The sequence below is a fragment of the Sinocyclocheilus anshuiensis genome, unplaced genomic scaffold (assembly GCF_001515605.1).
Source record: "Sinocyclocheilus anshuiensis isolate Anshui unplaced genomic scaffold, SAMN03320099.WGS_v1.1 scaffold267, whole genome shotgun sequence".
Classification (NCBI taxonomy): Eukaryota; Metazoa; Chordata; class Actinopteri; order Cypriniformes; family Cyprinidae; genus Sinocyclocheilus; species Sinocyclocheilus anshuiensis.
The window spans coordinates 1,892,482-1,908,146 of record NW_015552637.1 but is presented as its reverse complement, the minus strand read 5'-3'; the positions used below and the strand labels follow the sequence as shown (position 1 = coordinate 1,908,146).

General features: G+C 37.4%; 1 protein-coding gene across 3 annotated transcripts in view; it reads left to right on the top strand.

The window, feature by feature from the left end:
* Nucleotides 1–15,267, top strand: part of atp2c1 (ATPase secretory pathway Ca2+ transporting 1) — a 41,561-nt gene extending 26,294 nt beyond the window's left edge. For all 3 annotated transcript variants that reach the window (XM_016458291.1, XM_016458293.1, XM_016458292.1), the window contains exons 14-27: nt 881–976; nt 1,065–1,154; nt 2,261–2,365; nt 2,898–3,054; nt 6,736–6,906; nt 7,783–7,880; nt 8,176–8,226; nt 8,307–8,473; nt 9,464–9,532; nt 10,334–10,450; nt 10,570–10,717; nt 11,223–11,318; nt 12,786–12,927; nt 13,717–15,267. In XM_016458291.1, coding sequence (XP_016313777.1) covers nt 881–976; nt 1,065–1,154; nt 2,261–2,365; nt 2,898–3,054; nt 6,736–6,906; nt 7,783–7,880; nt 8,176–8,226; nt 8,307–8,473; nt 9,464–9,532; nt 10,334–10,450; nt 10,570–10,717; nt 11,223–11,318; nt 12,786–12,927; nt 13,717–13,838 — 1,629 coding nt within the window. In that variant the 3' untranslated portion in view covers nt 13,839–15,267. The remainder of the gene's footprint in view (nt 1–880; nt 977–1,064; nt 1,155–2,260; nt 2,366–2,897; nt 3,055–6,735; nt 6,907–7,782; nt 7,881–8,175; nt 8,227–8,306; nt 8,474–9,463; nt 9,533–10,333; nt 10,451–10,569; nt 10,718–11,222; nt 11,319–12,785; nt 12,928–13,716) is intronic.
* The last annotated feature ends 398 nt before the right edge of the window (nt 15,268–15,665 follow it).

Here is a 15,665-nt window from a genome sequence, read left to right as displayed (position 1 = left end):
ATCTCTCAGTTTTCCCAAACATAATAAGCAGTGCAATTGTTTTTTTTTTTTAATAATAATAAGATAATAATAATAATAATAAGAAGAAATAATAATAAGTAATGTTTGAAGACTGGAGTACTAATGCTAAAAATGTAGCTTTACCATCACAGGAATTAATTAAATTTTAAAATACAGAAAATAGAAAACGTTGAACATTGAATCTGCTCTGTCAGGTGTCATTTGTCCTGAAACCAGCACCACATTAGAAATATGTCATCTTAAGTGTTAATAGCTGTGATGTTTCATGAGCCCTATGGATTTGAAGAGAAGCCTCTGGGTTTCTCTCTGGGGAACAGGAGGAATGTCTCAGAAGCCTGATGGTATCAGTGCGGAGTCCTGAATTCATTGCCGTGCCATCGGCCTGCTCTAATAAATCTTCAAAGCAGTCAGCTGAGGAGTAGATTGAGTCTCTCACTTTTTAAACGTACTAGGTCACTTCTCCCAGGTCTATTACATCATGCTTTTTTATTTCACATCCCTGTGGGCTGCAAACAGAGCTCTATCAAAAGACTGCTAAAGTCATCTAGCGTCAGTGTTTGAGCCTTGTGTGTTTGTTAAAGTTTGTAATCTTTCCTCAAAATGCCATAACATCCTTGGAAAGGACTTCCCCTTTGGCTGACATCACCAAGACATCTTATTTTTCCACCCCTTACCTCCAAATACCTGCCGTAAATAGACCACATTTCATGAGTCAATCAATTTCTTCTTGAAAATAAAGTCCCAGCCTACATTTATATCCTATTTAACTCATAAACATCGCGCTACTTAAGTTAAATGCCATTTCATGTTGACTTTAAGGTGTTAAGATCTCCTTGACCTGGTTTGGCTTCTTTTACAGGTCACTGGCGTCGGGTACAACAATTCTGGCGAGGTTTTGATGGATGGAGAGGTGGTGCATGGCTTCTCCAACACCTCCATCAGCAAGATTGTGGAGGTGAGTCTGAGCAGAGATTATTATGAAATGCAGAACTGTTCGGGTCTCATTGTGTGACACATTTCTTTTGGTGTCTGAAATCCCGTAGGCTGGCTGTGTGTGCAATGATGCAGTAATCAGGAACAACACCCTGATGGGCCGTCCTACCGAAGGCGCCCTCATCGCCCTGTCTATGAAGGTGCAGTATGTTGCCGTTCTGCATGGTATGCTGCTAATTGTTGTTCTTTTGTGATACTACATGCAAATACTGGATCATAACTAAACCCAAACAATGTGGTTGGACGTGCCTGGTGGCTCTGCCCACCTGTGCAAACAAGAGGCAGCAGCCTGTGGGAATGATGACTGCGTGGCACTGTCTGTCACCTTATGTCACCTCATTTTGGCAAACAGAGAGTGCTTGAATCTGTTCTGCTTGCTCATGCTAATTAAGATGAGCAGACATGCTTTCACACCCCATAGAACAGGTTACTGTGGCAACAGCATCTCCCCTGAGGGTCCCGGTTGTGTTAACGTCTGGTACTCTAATAACATTGTTTTCTCCACAGGGACGTTTACGTGGGGATTAAACTGAGAGAAATGTCATGCAAATCCAAGGATAAAAAGAACTAGATTTTTATGTTTTCTGAAGAAAATGGGGGGTGGTTCTTGTCTGCGCAAAACTCATTGCCACAATACTGCTGTGTTTTACACAGAATTGCACAGGGCCAGTCCAAATGCATTTCAGAATAGTCACTTGCTGCAGGCACTGCTTAAAGGGATAGTTCACCCAAAAATGAAAACAGTCATCATTTACTCACCTTCATGTCATTCCAAACTTGTGACTTTTTTTTCTGTGAAACACAAAAAAATATATTTTTAAGAATGTTGGTAACCAAACAGTTTTGGTTCCCATTGACTTTCAATGAGAACCAAAACAGTTTGTTTACTAACATTCTTCAGAATATCTTCTATGTTTCCTAAAAAGAAAGTCTCTCATATAGGTTTGGAATGACGGGGGTGAGTAAATGATGACAGCATTTTCATTTTTGGCCATCCTTGCTTCCGTTTTTCACTTGGAGTGCATCAGGGGTTTGTGGTTTGGCACGACAAAGACTTTGTTTTTCTTGATCTGACCTTGCCTTTCTTCATATGCTGATTTTTTAATCTATCCACTCTGTTTTATCAGAGTTATTTAATTGAGCCAGAACTGATAGGTCTCTTTGAGATTAGATTGGACTTTCTGTATTTTCTTTGAAGGATTCAAGTGAGCCGAGTATGTGACCACATGTTTTCTGTTCTTTATAGATGGGTTTGGAGGGGCTGCAGCAGGAGTTTGTGCGTCTGGAAGAAATTCCCTTCTCCTCAGAGCAGAAGTGGATGGCGGTCCGCGTCGTCCATCGCACCCAGCAGGTAACCTGGACCACATAGTAGAAAACACTTTGTAAATGTGAAGGAGTAGATGGTGCAAGGTACTGTAATTGGAGCTGAAAATTACTTGGTAGCATCACAATAGTGCACGTTGAAATTCGCATTCACATCGCTGATCCTACTGATTCACATGCACCAAATGAACCCCCCTCAAAAAATGTCGTCTCTTAAAATGGATAGAAAGCACCCAAATGCTTTCTCTCTTGGCTGGCTATTTATCACTACTCTCAGGCTCTCAATGAGCTCTCTCAAAGAACTCTCTCGAAATCTTAAAATCCAATCTGAGTGTCTAGCTTCTTTCAGTTTATGGGTGTCAGGGTGCACAAGTGTTTTTCGGTCCACTGGGAAACAAAACCCCTTAAATATCATCTAAAAAAACTGGTTACTTTATTTATCAATAATATAGCCCTTTTGTTTAGTATTGGGCAGTACTTGGTCAGAATAAGCTGTGAAGTTTTGCTGAGAGTCAAAAGACTAACTAATTATCTTTCCTTACTTCTGATTTAAATGACAGGACAAACCTGCCGTATTCTTTGTGAAGGGTGCCTATGAGCAGATCATCCGCTTCTGTACTTCCTACAACAGTAAAGGGGGCACTCTGCCTTTGACCCATCAGCAGAGAGAACTCTTCCAGCAGCAGAAGAGCTACATGGGCACTGCGGGTCTCAGAGGTACAGCACTTTCATTTCTCTAATAAATGTCATGCATGATGTTGAAACAAAAGTCTTGAAACATTGTCTCAGCTTATATATTACCTAAAAGCTAGGTATCCTAACCTAGTTAGGAGTTGCAGGAAGGCTGCATTACATTGAAAGAGGTGGAAATCACTCACTTTCCAGTGAAAATAATGTGTTGGAGTGATATGACAAGAAACCCAGTTTTCTGCATTTAGATTGCCCTGTTCTTTATATACAGGCGTGATCAAAATTTTGCATACACTTTGCATTATCTGCGAAATGTTAATTATTTTACCAAAATAAGAGGAATCATACAAAATGCATGTTGTTGTTTTTTTATTTAGTATTGACCTGAATGAGATATTTCACATAAGATGTTTACATATAGTCTACAAGAGAAAATAATAGTTTAATTTATAAAGAATGTATAAAAATGACCCCATTCAGAAGTTTACCCACAAATTCTTTGGTTTTCCAGTATGTATCCATCCAGTATTATTTGAACCCTTTTCGACAATGACTATATGATTTTGAGATCCATATTTTACACTGAGGACAACTGAGGGACTTACATGCAACTATTACAAAAAGTTCAAACGCTCACTGATGCTCTAGAAGGAGAAACAATGCATTTAGGGTGAAAACTTTGGAATTTGAAGATTAGGGTAAACTGAACTAATTTTGTCTTTTGGGAAACATGTAAAAGTATTTCTGTAGCTTCTGAAGGGCAATACTAAATGGAACAAATATATATATTTAGGCAAAATAAGAAAAATGTACACATCTTCATTCTGTTCAGTTTACACCCCTGGCTCTTAATGCATCTTTTGACCGTTTGAACCTTTTGTAATAGTTGTGTATGAGTCCCTCATTGTGAAAAGATGGATCTCAAAATCATACAGTCATTGTTGGAAAGGGTTCAAATAAGCACAAGATGCTGGAAAACCAAAGAATTTGTGGGAGATGAAGGATTTTTCTGAAGAACAGCAGGCAGTTTATGGTGCAAGGTACTGTAATTGGAGCTGAAAATTACTTGGTAGCATCACAATAGTGCACGTTGAAATTCGCATTCACATCGCTGATCCTACTGATTCACATGCACCAAATGAACCCCCCTCAAAAAATGTCGTCTCTTAAAATGGATAGAAAGCACCCAAATGCTTTCTCTCTTGGCTGGCTATTTATCACTACTCTCAGGCTCTCAATGAGCTCTCTCAAAGAACTCTCTCGAAATCTTAAAATCCAATCTGAGTGTCTAGCTTCTTTCAGTTTATGGGTGTCAGGGTGCACAAGTGTTTTTCGGTCCACTGGGAAACAAAACCCCTTAAATATCATCTAAAAAAACTGGTTACTTTATTTATCAATAATATAGCCCTTTTGTTTAGTATTGGGCAGTACTTGGTCAGAATAAGCTGTGAAGTTTTGCTGAGAGTCAAAAGACTAACTAATTATCTTTCCTTACTTCTGATTTAAATGACAGGACAAACCTGCCGTATTCTTTGTGAAGGGTGCCTATGAGCAGATCATCCGCTTCTGTACTTCCTACAACAGTAAAGGGGGCACTCTGCCTTTGACCCATCAGCAGAGAGAACTCTTCCAGCAGCAGAAGAGCTACATGGGCACTGCGGGTCTCAGAGGTACAGCACTTTCATTTCTCTAATAAATGTCATGCATGATGTTGAAACAAAAGTCTTGAAACATTGTCTCAGCTTATATATTACCTAAAAGCTAGGTATCCTAACCTAGTTAGGAGTTGCAGGAAGGCTGCATTACATTGAAAGAGGTGGAAATCACTCACTTTCCAGTGAAAATAATGTGTTGGAGTGATATGACAAGAAACCCAGTTTTCTGCATTTAGATTGCCCTGTTCTTTATATACAGGCGTGATCAAAATTTTGCATACACTTTGCATTATCTGCGAAATGTTAATTATTTTACCAAAATAAGAGGAATCATACAAAATGCATGTTGTTGTTTTTTTATTTAGTATTGACCTGAATGAGATATTTCACATAAGATGTTTACATATAGTCTACAAGAGAATTAATTTATAAAATTTATAAAGAATGTATAAAAATGACCCCATTCAGAAGTTTACCCACAAATTCTTTGGTTGTATCCATCCTATCCATCCAGTATTATTTGAACCCTTTTCGACAATGACTATATGATTTTGAGATCCATATTTTACACTGAGGACAACTGAGGGACTTACATGCAACTATTACAAAAAGTTCAAACGCTCACTGATGCTCTAGAAGGAGAAACAATGCATTTAGGGTGAAAACTTTGGAATTTGAAGATTAGGGTAAACTGAACTAATTTTGTCTTTTGGGAAACATGTAAAAGTATTTCTGTAGCTTCTGAAGGGCAATACTAAATGGAACAAATATATATATTTAGGCAAAATAAGAAAAATGTACACATCTTCATTCTGTTCAGTTTACACCCCTGGCTCTTAATGCATCTTTTGACCGTTTGAACCTTTTGTAATAGTTGTGTATGAGTCCCTCATTGTGAAAAGATGGATCTCAAAATCATACAGTCATTGTTGGAAAGGGTTCAAATAAGCACAAGATGCTGGAAAACCAAAGAATTTGTGGGAGATGAAGGATTTTTCTGAAGAACAGCAGGCAGTTTAACTGTTCAGGATAAACAAGGGACTCATGAACAACTATCACTAAACAACAACAACAAAAAAACAGCTGTGGGTCATCCAAGTAACAACACAGTATTAAGAATCAAGCGTATGTAAACATTTGAACAGGTAATTTTTATAAATTCGACTATTGTTTTCTCTTGTGGACTATATATGTAAACGTCTTTTATGTGAAATATACACTAAACAAAAAAGTAACATGCATTTTGTATGATCCCTCTTATTTTGGTAAAATAATTAACATTTTGCAGATACTGCAAATTGTATGCAAAATTTTGACCACAAATGTATATAGCTATAAGTGGAATTTGGGCTAGTGTGATATTGTAGACATGTAGGACAACACGTTTAGATGTCTAAACCTTCAAAGGGGTTGTTATAGCATTTGACAAATATATGGCTTGCTGTATTACCCTTACAGGCCCACAATTAGCTGATTCAGCGGTTATGGGTGACATTATGGGTAGACATTGCTGGTCTTTCATGACACTTAAGTGTTGTGTTACCCCTGTCAGTACTTAATAATGTAGCTTATACTTTGTTGAAAGTTACTTCTAGCTTAGTAAAGCTCTGATGTCCTGCTTTTTTGCTATGAATTTTCTGACTCTGAATTTTCTACAGCTTATGCTACTCTTAAGAGCATTTCTGAAAAGTTCTATACATAACATTCAGCTCATTTGGGTTCCCAGACTGGCTTAATGTCAAACAGCTTTCCTGCCATCATCAAATCACACATAACTTTGAAATGACACCCAGATGTTTTTCTGTCAGCTCTAATGGTGCCTCCTTAGTTGCCCCTGGCAAGTCTTTCCCAGCTTACAGCTGTCTGCATGTCATTTGGCTTGTTTTGATAAGATTAAGTTGTCTCTGAGGACGCAGAAAAAGTGCTTTCACATATTGACATTCCTCTCTGTTAGTTTCCTTTAATTAAAGGCATTTCATGGAGGACACCGTAATAATATTGAGATCAAGCAGATTTTGGCAGCAGCTGATGATGTTGTCCTGTCCTCTGGCAGTGCTGGCGTTTGCTTCTGGATCTGAGATGGGCGCTCTTACCTTCCTGGGGCTGGTGGGCATCATCGACCCTCCCAGAGCAGGAGTGAAAGAGGCAGTGGCGACGCTGATCAGCTCTGGAGTGGCGGTGAAGATGATCACAGGGGATTCACAAGAGACTGCAGTGTCAATTGGTATGACTTTCAAGCTTGTTAACCCTTTTCTGTCACAGTGTGTGTCTCTCCATCTTCAACCATTTATATAATTTACAGACATTTTCAACTCTTAAACAACTCACATTTTAGGCCTGGAAAATAGTTGCTATTTTTTTTTTCATATATAATATACATTAATGTTTAATGTCAAATCTAAAAATTTAAAATCTATTTTAAACTGTTTTCCTGTAAATGAACATAAGGAAGAAATATATGTACTTTTTTTAGACACGGCAATGTAGTGATGCATAATAAAAAAATGTAACTTTAATATATTATTAGTATAAATAATATTTGCTTGCCTATATTTTTACTAAAGCATTTTAATACATTACAAATGGCTTTTGTGAGTAATAATCCAAACATGTTGTTGAATCAACAGTTTTGAATCAATTAATGGAACAAATTATTTTTGAAAATTAATCACTTTTAATACAAATTCTCTCTACTTAGTTTGAATAAGGGTTAGTATAGTTTACTGAAACAAAACAAAATATTTTATTTCAACTAGTTATCAAAGCAATATTTATTGATTATCTAAAAACAAAAACTGAAATAAAAATGAAAAACTATATAGACACATTTACAAAAACCTTAAACAAAGAAAGATGAATAAAACTTTAAAAATAAAATGAAAATAGGAAATATAAAAATAAAAACTATTTCAAAATATTAGTGCATACTATAATAGTATTTCAGTGGTACTAAAATAACACTGGTTTGAAATGTATAAAAAAAAAAATCCTTTATAAGTTTTTTACTTTCTAGTTTGGACATTAAACATTCTGAATCTACTTATTTTTAAATAAATGATTAAATTACATATATTTATTCTGTTGCCTCTCTTGACCACAGCAAGTCGACTGGGCCTCTATACCAAAGGTTCTCAATCTCTGTCCGGAGATGAAGTCGACAAGATGGACATCCAGCATCTCTCTCAGATAGTGCCCAGGGTATGAACACGCTTTCATACACTCTAAGCTTCTTCTCTGCACTGCTATCCAAAAGACTCACAGTTGGGGTTTGGACAGTTTTCAAGTCCACAAATGTTTTGTAGGCAGTCTTATAACTGTGGCATGCAAGAGGTTTATAGTACCTTTTTGAGTAATAGTAAAAACATAGTTTTAAATAGATTCATGCAGTAATTGAATTGTGAACACAAGACTTTTTCTCATTTGTATCTACCAATGTGTAGAGCTGGTATGAGGAGTGGGTGCCATGAAATGAATTTGTAACTTGTCTCCACAGATAGTGGTATTCTACAGAGCCAGCCCTAGACACAAGTTAAAGATAGTTAAGGTGAGTGCAGCAAACTGATTGTTTGCGGTCATACTCCACATATAGCCATATGTTTCTTAGAGTGCTCTTTCTGGCTTCAGTCCTTACAGAACATCGGTGCCGTTGTCGCAATGACGGGAGACGGTGTCAATGACGCGGTGGCTCTGAAGGCAGCAGACATTGGTGTGGCAATGGGTCAGACTGGCACTGATGTCTGCAAAGAAGCAGCAGACATGATCCTGGTAGACGATGACTTTCAAACTATCCTGTAAGCAAATGCTCTCTTGGGCTTTTTTGACTTTATCAGACTTGTGAGGACTATTGATGGTGCCGTCTGCAGTGTTGGGCATTAACACATTACTTAGTAACGCGTTACTGTAATTTGATTACTTTTTTAGTAACTGAGTAATTTAACGCGTTATAATTTTCAAAATAGTAATTAGAGTATAGTTACAAGCTGAGGTCTCTATACGTTACTGCCGCGTTACATTGCTGATAGAATGCAGTGTTTTTTATAATCTAGAGATTGTAAAAAGGATATAGCACATGCACTGTCGAGTCAAGTGCCAGTGGATTAGAGACCTGCTCTCCCACGAGACCCGACGCAACAGAGTGCGGCGCGGGACAAGACTTGATAGGCGAGTGCAGAGACTCGTGTGTGTGCGGGATGCGTGAGAATAAAATGATTCACGGGACTCATGCAACATGAACTAATATAAAATATAAACGATTAACAGGTGCAATGCAGAGTTTCTATTTAGGCTATAACACGTGTTTGCTGCGTTGAGCAATGCAGTGCTGAAATTTGCGTGTTCACGAAGCCTCTCATTATAACACACGAATTGTAGACATTATGAAAGATTCATTATGCATATATTTATTGTGTTATAACAGAGATTTGTGAGATTGCGATGAACTGAGATGTCTTTTAGAGATTATAAATGCAGCGCTCTTTGCTGGCATTCTGCCAAACCATGCACGCAGCAGCCGCTTGCTTTAGTTAAAAATAACAGTGTTCTGTGAATGTTGATGCTTTTATAACAAATATTTATCGGGAGCGTGTATGCTGGGATTTCATAAATGTCATGGAGAAAAAAGTAACGTAACTAGTAATGTAACTAATTACTTTTGAAATAAAGTAGTCAGAACAGTAACGTGATTACTTTTCAAAGGAGTAATCAGTAGTCAGAGTAATTTGCCCAACACTGGCCATCTGATGAGTCTACACGTGTCCTCAAGCCTTTGTTTCTCAATCTAGGTCTGCTATTGAAGAAGGGAAGGGGATTTACAACAACATTAAGAACTTTGTGCGCTTTCAGCTGAGCACGTGAGTTGGCATGCTCCCATTATCAGAAATTAAAAAGTTTTCTTTTTACATTTATATGTGGTGTATGTGAAACCAGATAGGTTGTGCTGTTTTTAGTTGTTCTGAAGATTTAGCCTAGAAGAGCTTAAAATTGAGTTTTCTAGGGATCTAGTGTCCTCAATTTCTTCTTCTTCTTTTTTTTTCTTCATTGATTGTCATTTTTTCTGGTGGAGACTCACAGACAGAGGCAGTGATGTAGAAATCATGAATTAAAACAACCCTAAATATCTAACAATGTGATTTTGAAATATTTTGTGGTGCTCCATAGTCACAAAAACTCATGGTTTTTATTTCTTTAGTTTTTATAGCTTTAGTTTGATTACTATGAATACACTACTGTTCAAAGTTTGGGGTTGGTAAGATCTTTCGGTCTCATGATCAAGGTTGTATTAATTTGATTAAAAATTCAGTGAAAATGGTAATATTGTGAAATATTAAAATGTTAATATATTTAAAAATGTGATTTATTCCTGTGATGATAAAAAAAGCTGAATTACATCAGCCATTCAGTCTTTCTAGTCGTGTCATGTGATCCTTCAGACATCATTCTAATATGCTGATTTGCAGCTCAAGAATAATTACTTATCAATGTAGAAAACAGTTATGTTGCCTAATTTTTTTGTGGATTTTTGATGAATAAAAAAGATCAAATTGATTCATTTTATATTATTTCTACTTAATATATAAATATAAATATTTATATATGTTTAATAAGATACTCATCCAGGTTATAAATACTGTTGAAATGATCTCTTCCTTTAGGAGCATTGCTGCCCTCACCCTCATCTCCCTGGCAACGCTTATGAACTTCCCCAACCCTCTGAATGCCATGCAAATCCTTTGGATCAACATCATTATGGATGGGCCGCCAGCCCAGAGGTAATAAACTGATTACCAACAGATATATCACCGCAGTTGAATCAGGACTGCAATTTTAGTATAAGAACATTGAACATTGCTTATGTCAGAATAAGAATGAACTTACTTTTTTTCCTTAGTTTGGGAGTGGAGCCTGTCGACCGAGACGTGATCAGGAAACCTCCACGGAATGTTCGAGACAGCATCATCACGCGCAGTCTGATAGTGAAAATCTTAGTGTCGTCCTCCGTCATTGTTTGCGGCACATTGTTTGTGTTCTGGAGAGAGGTAGGCAATATTCGTCTGGTGAGGACTTCCTGAACATTTGTGTTCTGCTTTGTTTTTCATTTGTGTTCCATATATTTAAAACAGGCCATTAGATAAATGACTAAACGATTTCTTTTGCACTGTGCCTTGTTTTTGTTTTAGAGGCATCATGCAACTCTGTTTATATATTAAATATGTGGTATTTTTTGTTTGTTTTTGTACTTGAGAATTAATATGGAGCCTTGGTACACAAATGCCATTACCTTGCCTAACCTCTAATTGGTTAGAAACACTTAAAACGAGAGCTGTAAAATTAATGTGTTGTTTTTTTTCTGGGTAAAGTAGCAGCGAAACCATTTTGGAAAATGTAGTAGTTAATGAAGTGCATTAAATTTGATGAAATAATTGCCTCCCGAAAGCTGCAGAAACAATGCCAAACGCTTTGCAAGGAACCGTAAAAGCATGTCCTAGATTTTTTTTCCCCCCACCACTTCCTTTGTGTAATAAATCTTTTCTTTTTTTTCAGCTGCGGGACAATGAGATCACTCCACGGGACACCACCATGACGTTTACCTGTTTTGTGTTCTTCGATATGTTCAACGCTCTCAGTTCCCGATCACAGGTATAAGCAACACCAAAAATGAACAAAATGCACATACATGTTTCCTGTTTATATTCTCAAGGGACATATTAAGAAAATGGGATGGGATGGGGATGGGATGGGGGGGGGGGATTAGAGATTCATTATATAGAGATCAGTCTATAGAACTCATTATAATCAGTGATGCTGTCTACACTGGATGTGGCGCGACACGACAAATCCCCAACAGTAAACTGCTGTCGCGTTCTATTTATGACGTGCTGACAAATTTCAAATGATTTTCAACGGTCGCTTTGTCGCGTCCAGTGTAGACAGACTTTAGCTGATGCGGTGTGGCGCGACACGACAACTGTCACGTCCGGTGTAGACATGGTGTAACGGTTGCCTGTTACATTACAGTACATAAAATTTCACTTACCACATAAACAGAGAAAGGAGAGATAACTGAGGACGATGGCGAATGATTTGCAGATTCTCAGTACCCCTGGCAAACATATAATCCTGTAAAATGTGTGGTAAGTACTGCCGCTCCATAGTATAAACAGAGTACGTGCGATCGCGAATCTCGAAAGTGAAATAAAAAAGCGATCGTGCATTCAAAAGCACAATGCCAGCTTCAATGGCAAGTATAATAGCGGCTCACTGATGTCCGAAATATATATGTAGTATAATTACCCAATGATATAGCCTAACTGCGAGGGAAAATATTGAAAAATATATTTTCCTCCCATCTCGTATTTATTCCCTTTAGGGGTTCCACCTACACGTCATTTTCTTTCCGAACACAGTATTGGTATGCGGCGGATTGAGGGGGGTATGGGGGGGGAGATCACGATGCCGGCTCAACATCGTGATGTCTATCAGCCATCGGTGATGGACGATGGTATCGTCTATCGGCCCAACCCTAGTGTCCAAACTTTTCTTTAAGCCATGTTGCTGCTGTTGTTTTTCTTCCGGTGACCTCAACCCATGCCTTGCTCTCTCATTGGCTGTAGCTCGTCACGACACCTGACACCACGTGATGTCGAGTCGGCTGACCGGTCCAGATATTTGGCATGCTAGATATTCGCCGATGCGTCAGCGAGCCTCTTTGATGCGTCGTTGTGTAGTTCACACATAAAGATTGCCGAGTGCCGATCACCCGCTGATTTCCCCCCGATCACAGCCCGACCTGTCGGCGAGCTCGTTAACTTGCAATTTGGGCTTAAAATCCTGTAGTGTGAACTAGGCATAAGGTAAAAATAAATGCATATTATAAGACAATTAAAGTGTTTTTTGACCTTGCATGCATGTCAACGCGTTGTTGGGGACTCCCAAAATCAAAATATGAACCTTTCATAACCCATAATAGGGGCACTTTAAACACTGCCATTATGAGTTGTGTTGTTTAAAATGTCAAAGTGCATTTTGCTGTCTTTGATTAGTGTTTAAGCCTGGATTTAATGTCAGTGATTCATCCAAGGCCTCACTGTTTTTGTCATCCTGCAGACACGGATGGTGCATGAGATGGGCTTATGCAGTAACAGGATGTTCTGCTATGCAGTTCTGGGCTCCATCATGGGCCAACTCCTGGTCATCTACTTCCCTCCGCTACAGAAGGTCTTTCAAACTGAGAGCCTCAGCATTTTAGGTATGCAACCAAAACAATAGAGGAAACCACAGTACGCAACATTTTTCACATAATGTACAGCAGAGCCCAAAAATGTTATGTAAAATGCAGAAGAAATAGATTCTGTATTATTTCTAGATTTTAAATATGTGACATTGATCATGCAAACTCCTTGTATTGTATTGTACCTGTATAGATCTACTGAATCACAAGATCTGTTCTTTGGAAGATTCTCAAATCATCCTAGAGTGATATTTTAGCATTATTAATATAATATTATGCTATTTATTGATCTTTTGTCATTTTTAGTTTTCATTTTAATTTTAGAAATTCTGTTATGTGCTTTTGTCATTTTATTATGATTTTTTTATATATATATATTTTTTTTACCTAAATTTTAGTTATTGTAGCACTTCATCTTATTTTATTTCAGTTAGTTGCCAAGGCACATTTTTCAAGTTTTTAAACACACACACACACACAAATGATTTTTAATATGTTTAGTTCTAAGTAACAATAACAACACAGTCTTAAAGAACATTAATCAGGCTTTACTCAACTTAAACTAACTGGATTTTCAAATGCTGCTGTCATTAAAGCAAAACTTTACTATCAAATATGAATTCTGAAATTAATATCCACCTTCAAACTTTTCACTTAATTTGTTGAGCTGATAAAATTATTGTAAAATGTAAAATTATTTATTAAATTAAATTTTTATTGATGACATACTGTTGTCACTTACTGTGTTTTGGATGTGCATGCGTTATTTATTTGCTCACTGATTTATGCACCATCCTCTCCGTGCAGATCTGCTGTTCCTGGTGGGCCTCACGTCTTCTGTGTGCGTGGTATCGGAGGTCATAAAGAAATTAGAGCGACTCAGAGGTGGAGAAAAGATGGCAGACACTGATGACTTCCATGACGTATGACGCACATTGTGTCCCGTGCTGAAGATGGAGGGTGGGGCTGGGGCGCGTGGTTTGGAATGTCGCTCGGGACGGTCTCATACCATACAAAACTATCCGAAGTGATCAGTCGGGTCTGACCTGTATGTACAGTACCTTTTTAAGGTCAAGACCAAGAGCTGATTGTGGAGCGATGACCTGGTCCTGACTGAAATGTCGTCTCTGACACTTTCCCGTGGAGATGCTTTGGTGTGCTGCTTTATGACTGTACTACTTCCCATAGCATCTGGGCGAACTTTATTTATGAGATACTGTATCTGTCCATACAGTGGCTGTATTGAATTCATGATTTAAGGGATGTATTATGATTATTATTATAATTATTAAAAGGATTTTGTGTCTTTTTAAATCTCATTTCGTTTCAGCATTTCTGGTTAGAGGTTTGTGGAACAATGTGGATAATGCCTTTCTGCATTCCAGATTCCAAATTATGCTTGAATAATCATTTATTTTGCATTAAACCATGAGTGGAAGGTCCAGTGTTTTGTGGAACGGACCACTTAGAGTGTGAATTAAGACATGCGTGATGTGCTAAATCGTCACATAATGTACTTTACAGCATCATGGATGCCATATTCATTTTATAACACCGTGAAACAGGCGCTGTTTAGATTTTGATTTATAGCACAACACTGCAAAGGCTTTCTCATAATCTGCTTTTTATAAGGACTTTCTATTTGAAGATACGAGACAATATGATGGCGTTACGAGATAACAGGGTCCCACTTTATGATGGTACATGCACTATTAGTTCTTATATTAGATTGATGATTAATACAACTGGCTTGTACAATTACTTATCAGTTCCTCTATATTTACATAGTATCAATACTATATTGTTACTTTCCTTATGTTAATACACTGGTATTAGGGCCATCTGAAATTAGATGCTTTTACCTTTTCCCATTACTTTGGCTTTTCCTATAGTGTTATTTATGTTCTCACCTGCTTGGTGCTCGGTTAGGTGAACGCTTAGTCCTTTAAAGGTTTAATGATGTAGTTTTCGATTAAATGGATGCTCATGTTGGGTGTACAGAAATGTTCGACTAATCAGTCCTGACACTTACATCTGCCCCCTCCCATGCCGAAAAAACCTCAGTGCAGCCCACCGGCATTGTCTTATTACCATCTGCCAACACTGTATCTGGTTAATAAGGTACAGCTAATGATGATACACTATATATCAGTTTTTGCAGTATGTGATCATGTTTGTCCTTTGTATTGAGGATAGTGGTTCTTTATGATCACGTTGTCCATGTTTATTAATTGGTGAGATTCCTTTTCTGCCCATTCTGTTTTCTGGCATTGCTGTTGCTTTGAAAACAAACATTGTAATACACTGATATTAAACAGTATAAAAATTTTAAAATGAAGGGTGATAGGTAAAAAGCTTTTTTTGGGGGGGGGGGGATTGTATTTATTTTATTGTGGTTTGCACAGCTGAAACCAGTAGTCTGTTGTGGTCATTTCAGAACACAATTGTACAATACAATTTTTACAAATTAAAAAAAACAATGTGTATCTGATGTTGATTGTTGATAAATCTGATTATTTAACTATGCATTTTGGAAAACAATGTAGTACATGCACTACATACAATTTCCAAGTTCAATTTTTATTTCATTCAATCACTGAAATCCATGACATTAATGTTTATAATACCGTAATGCCTAATTGTTCACATTTCACAGTTTGATGTGAAAAATCAAACAGTTAAAATTTAAAGGGGATTTCAAATGTAAAGAATTTAAATGCTGTTTCATGCATTCAGAGTTGTTTACACTGTTAAAG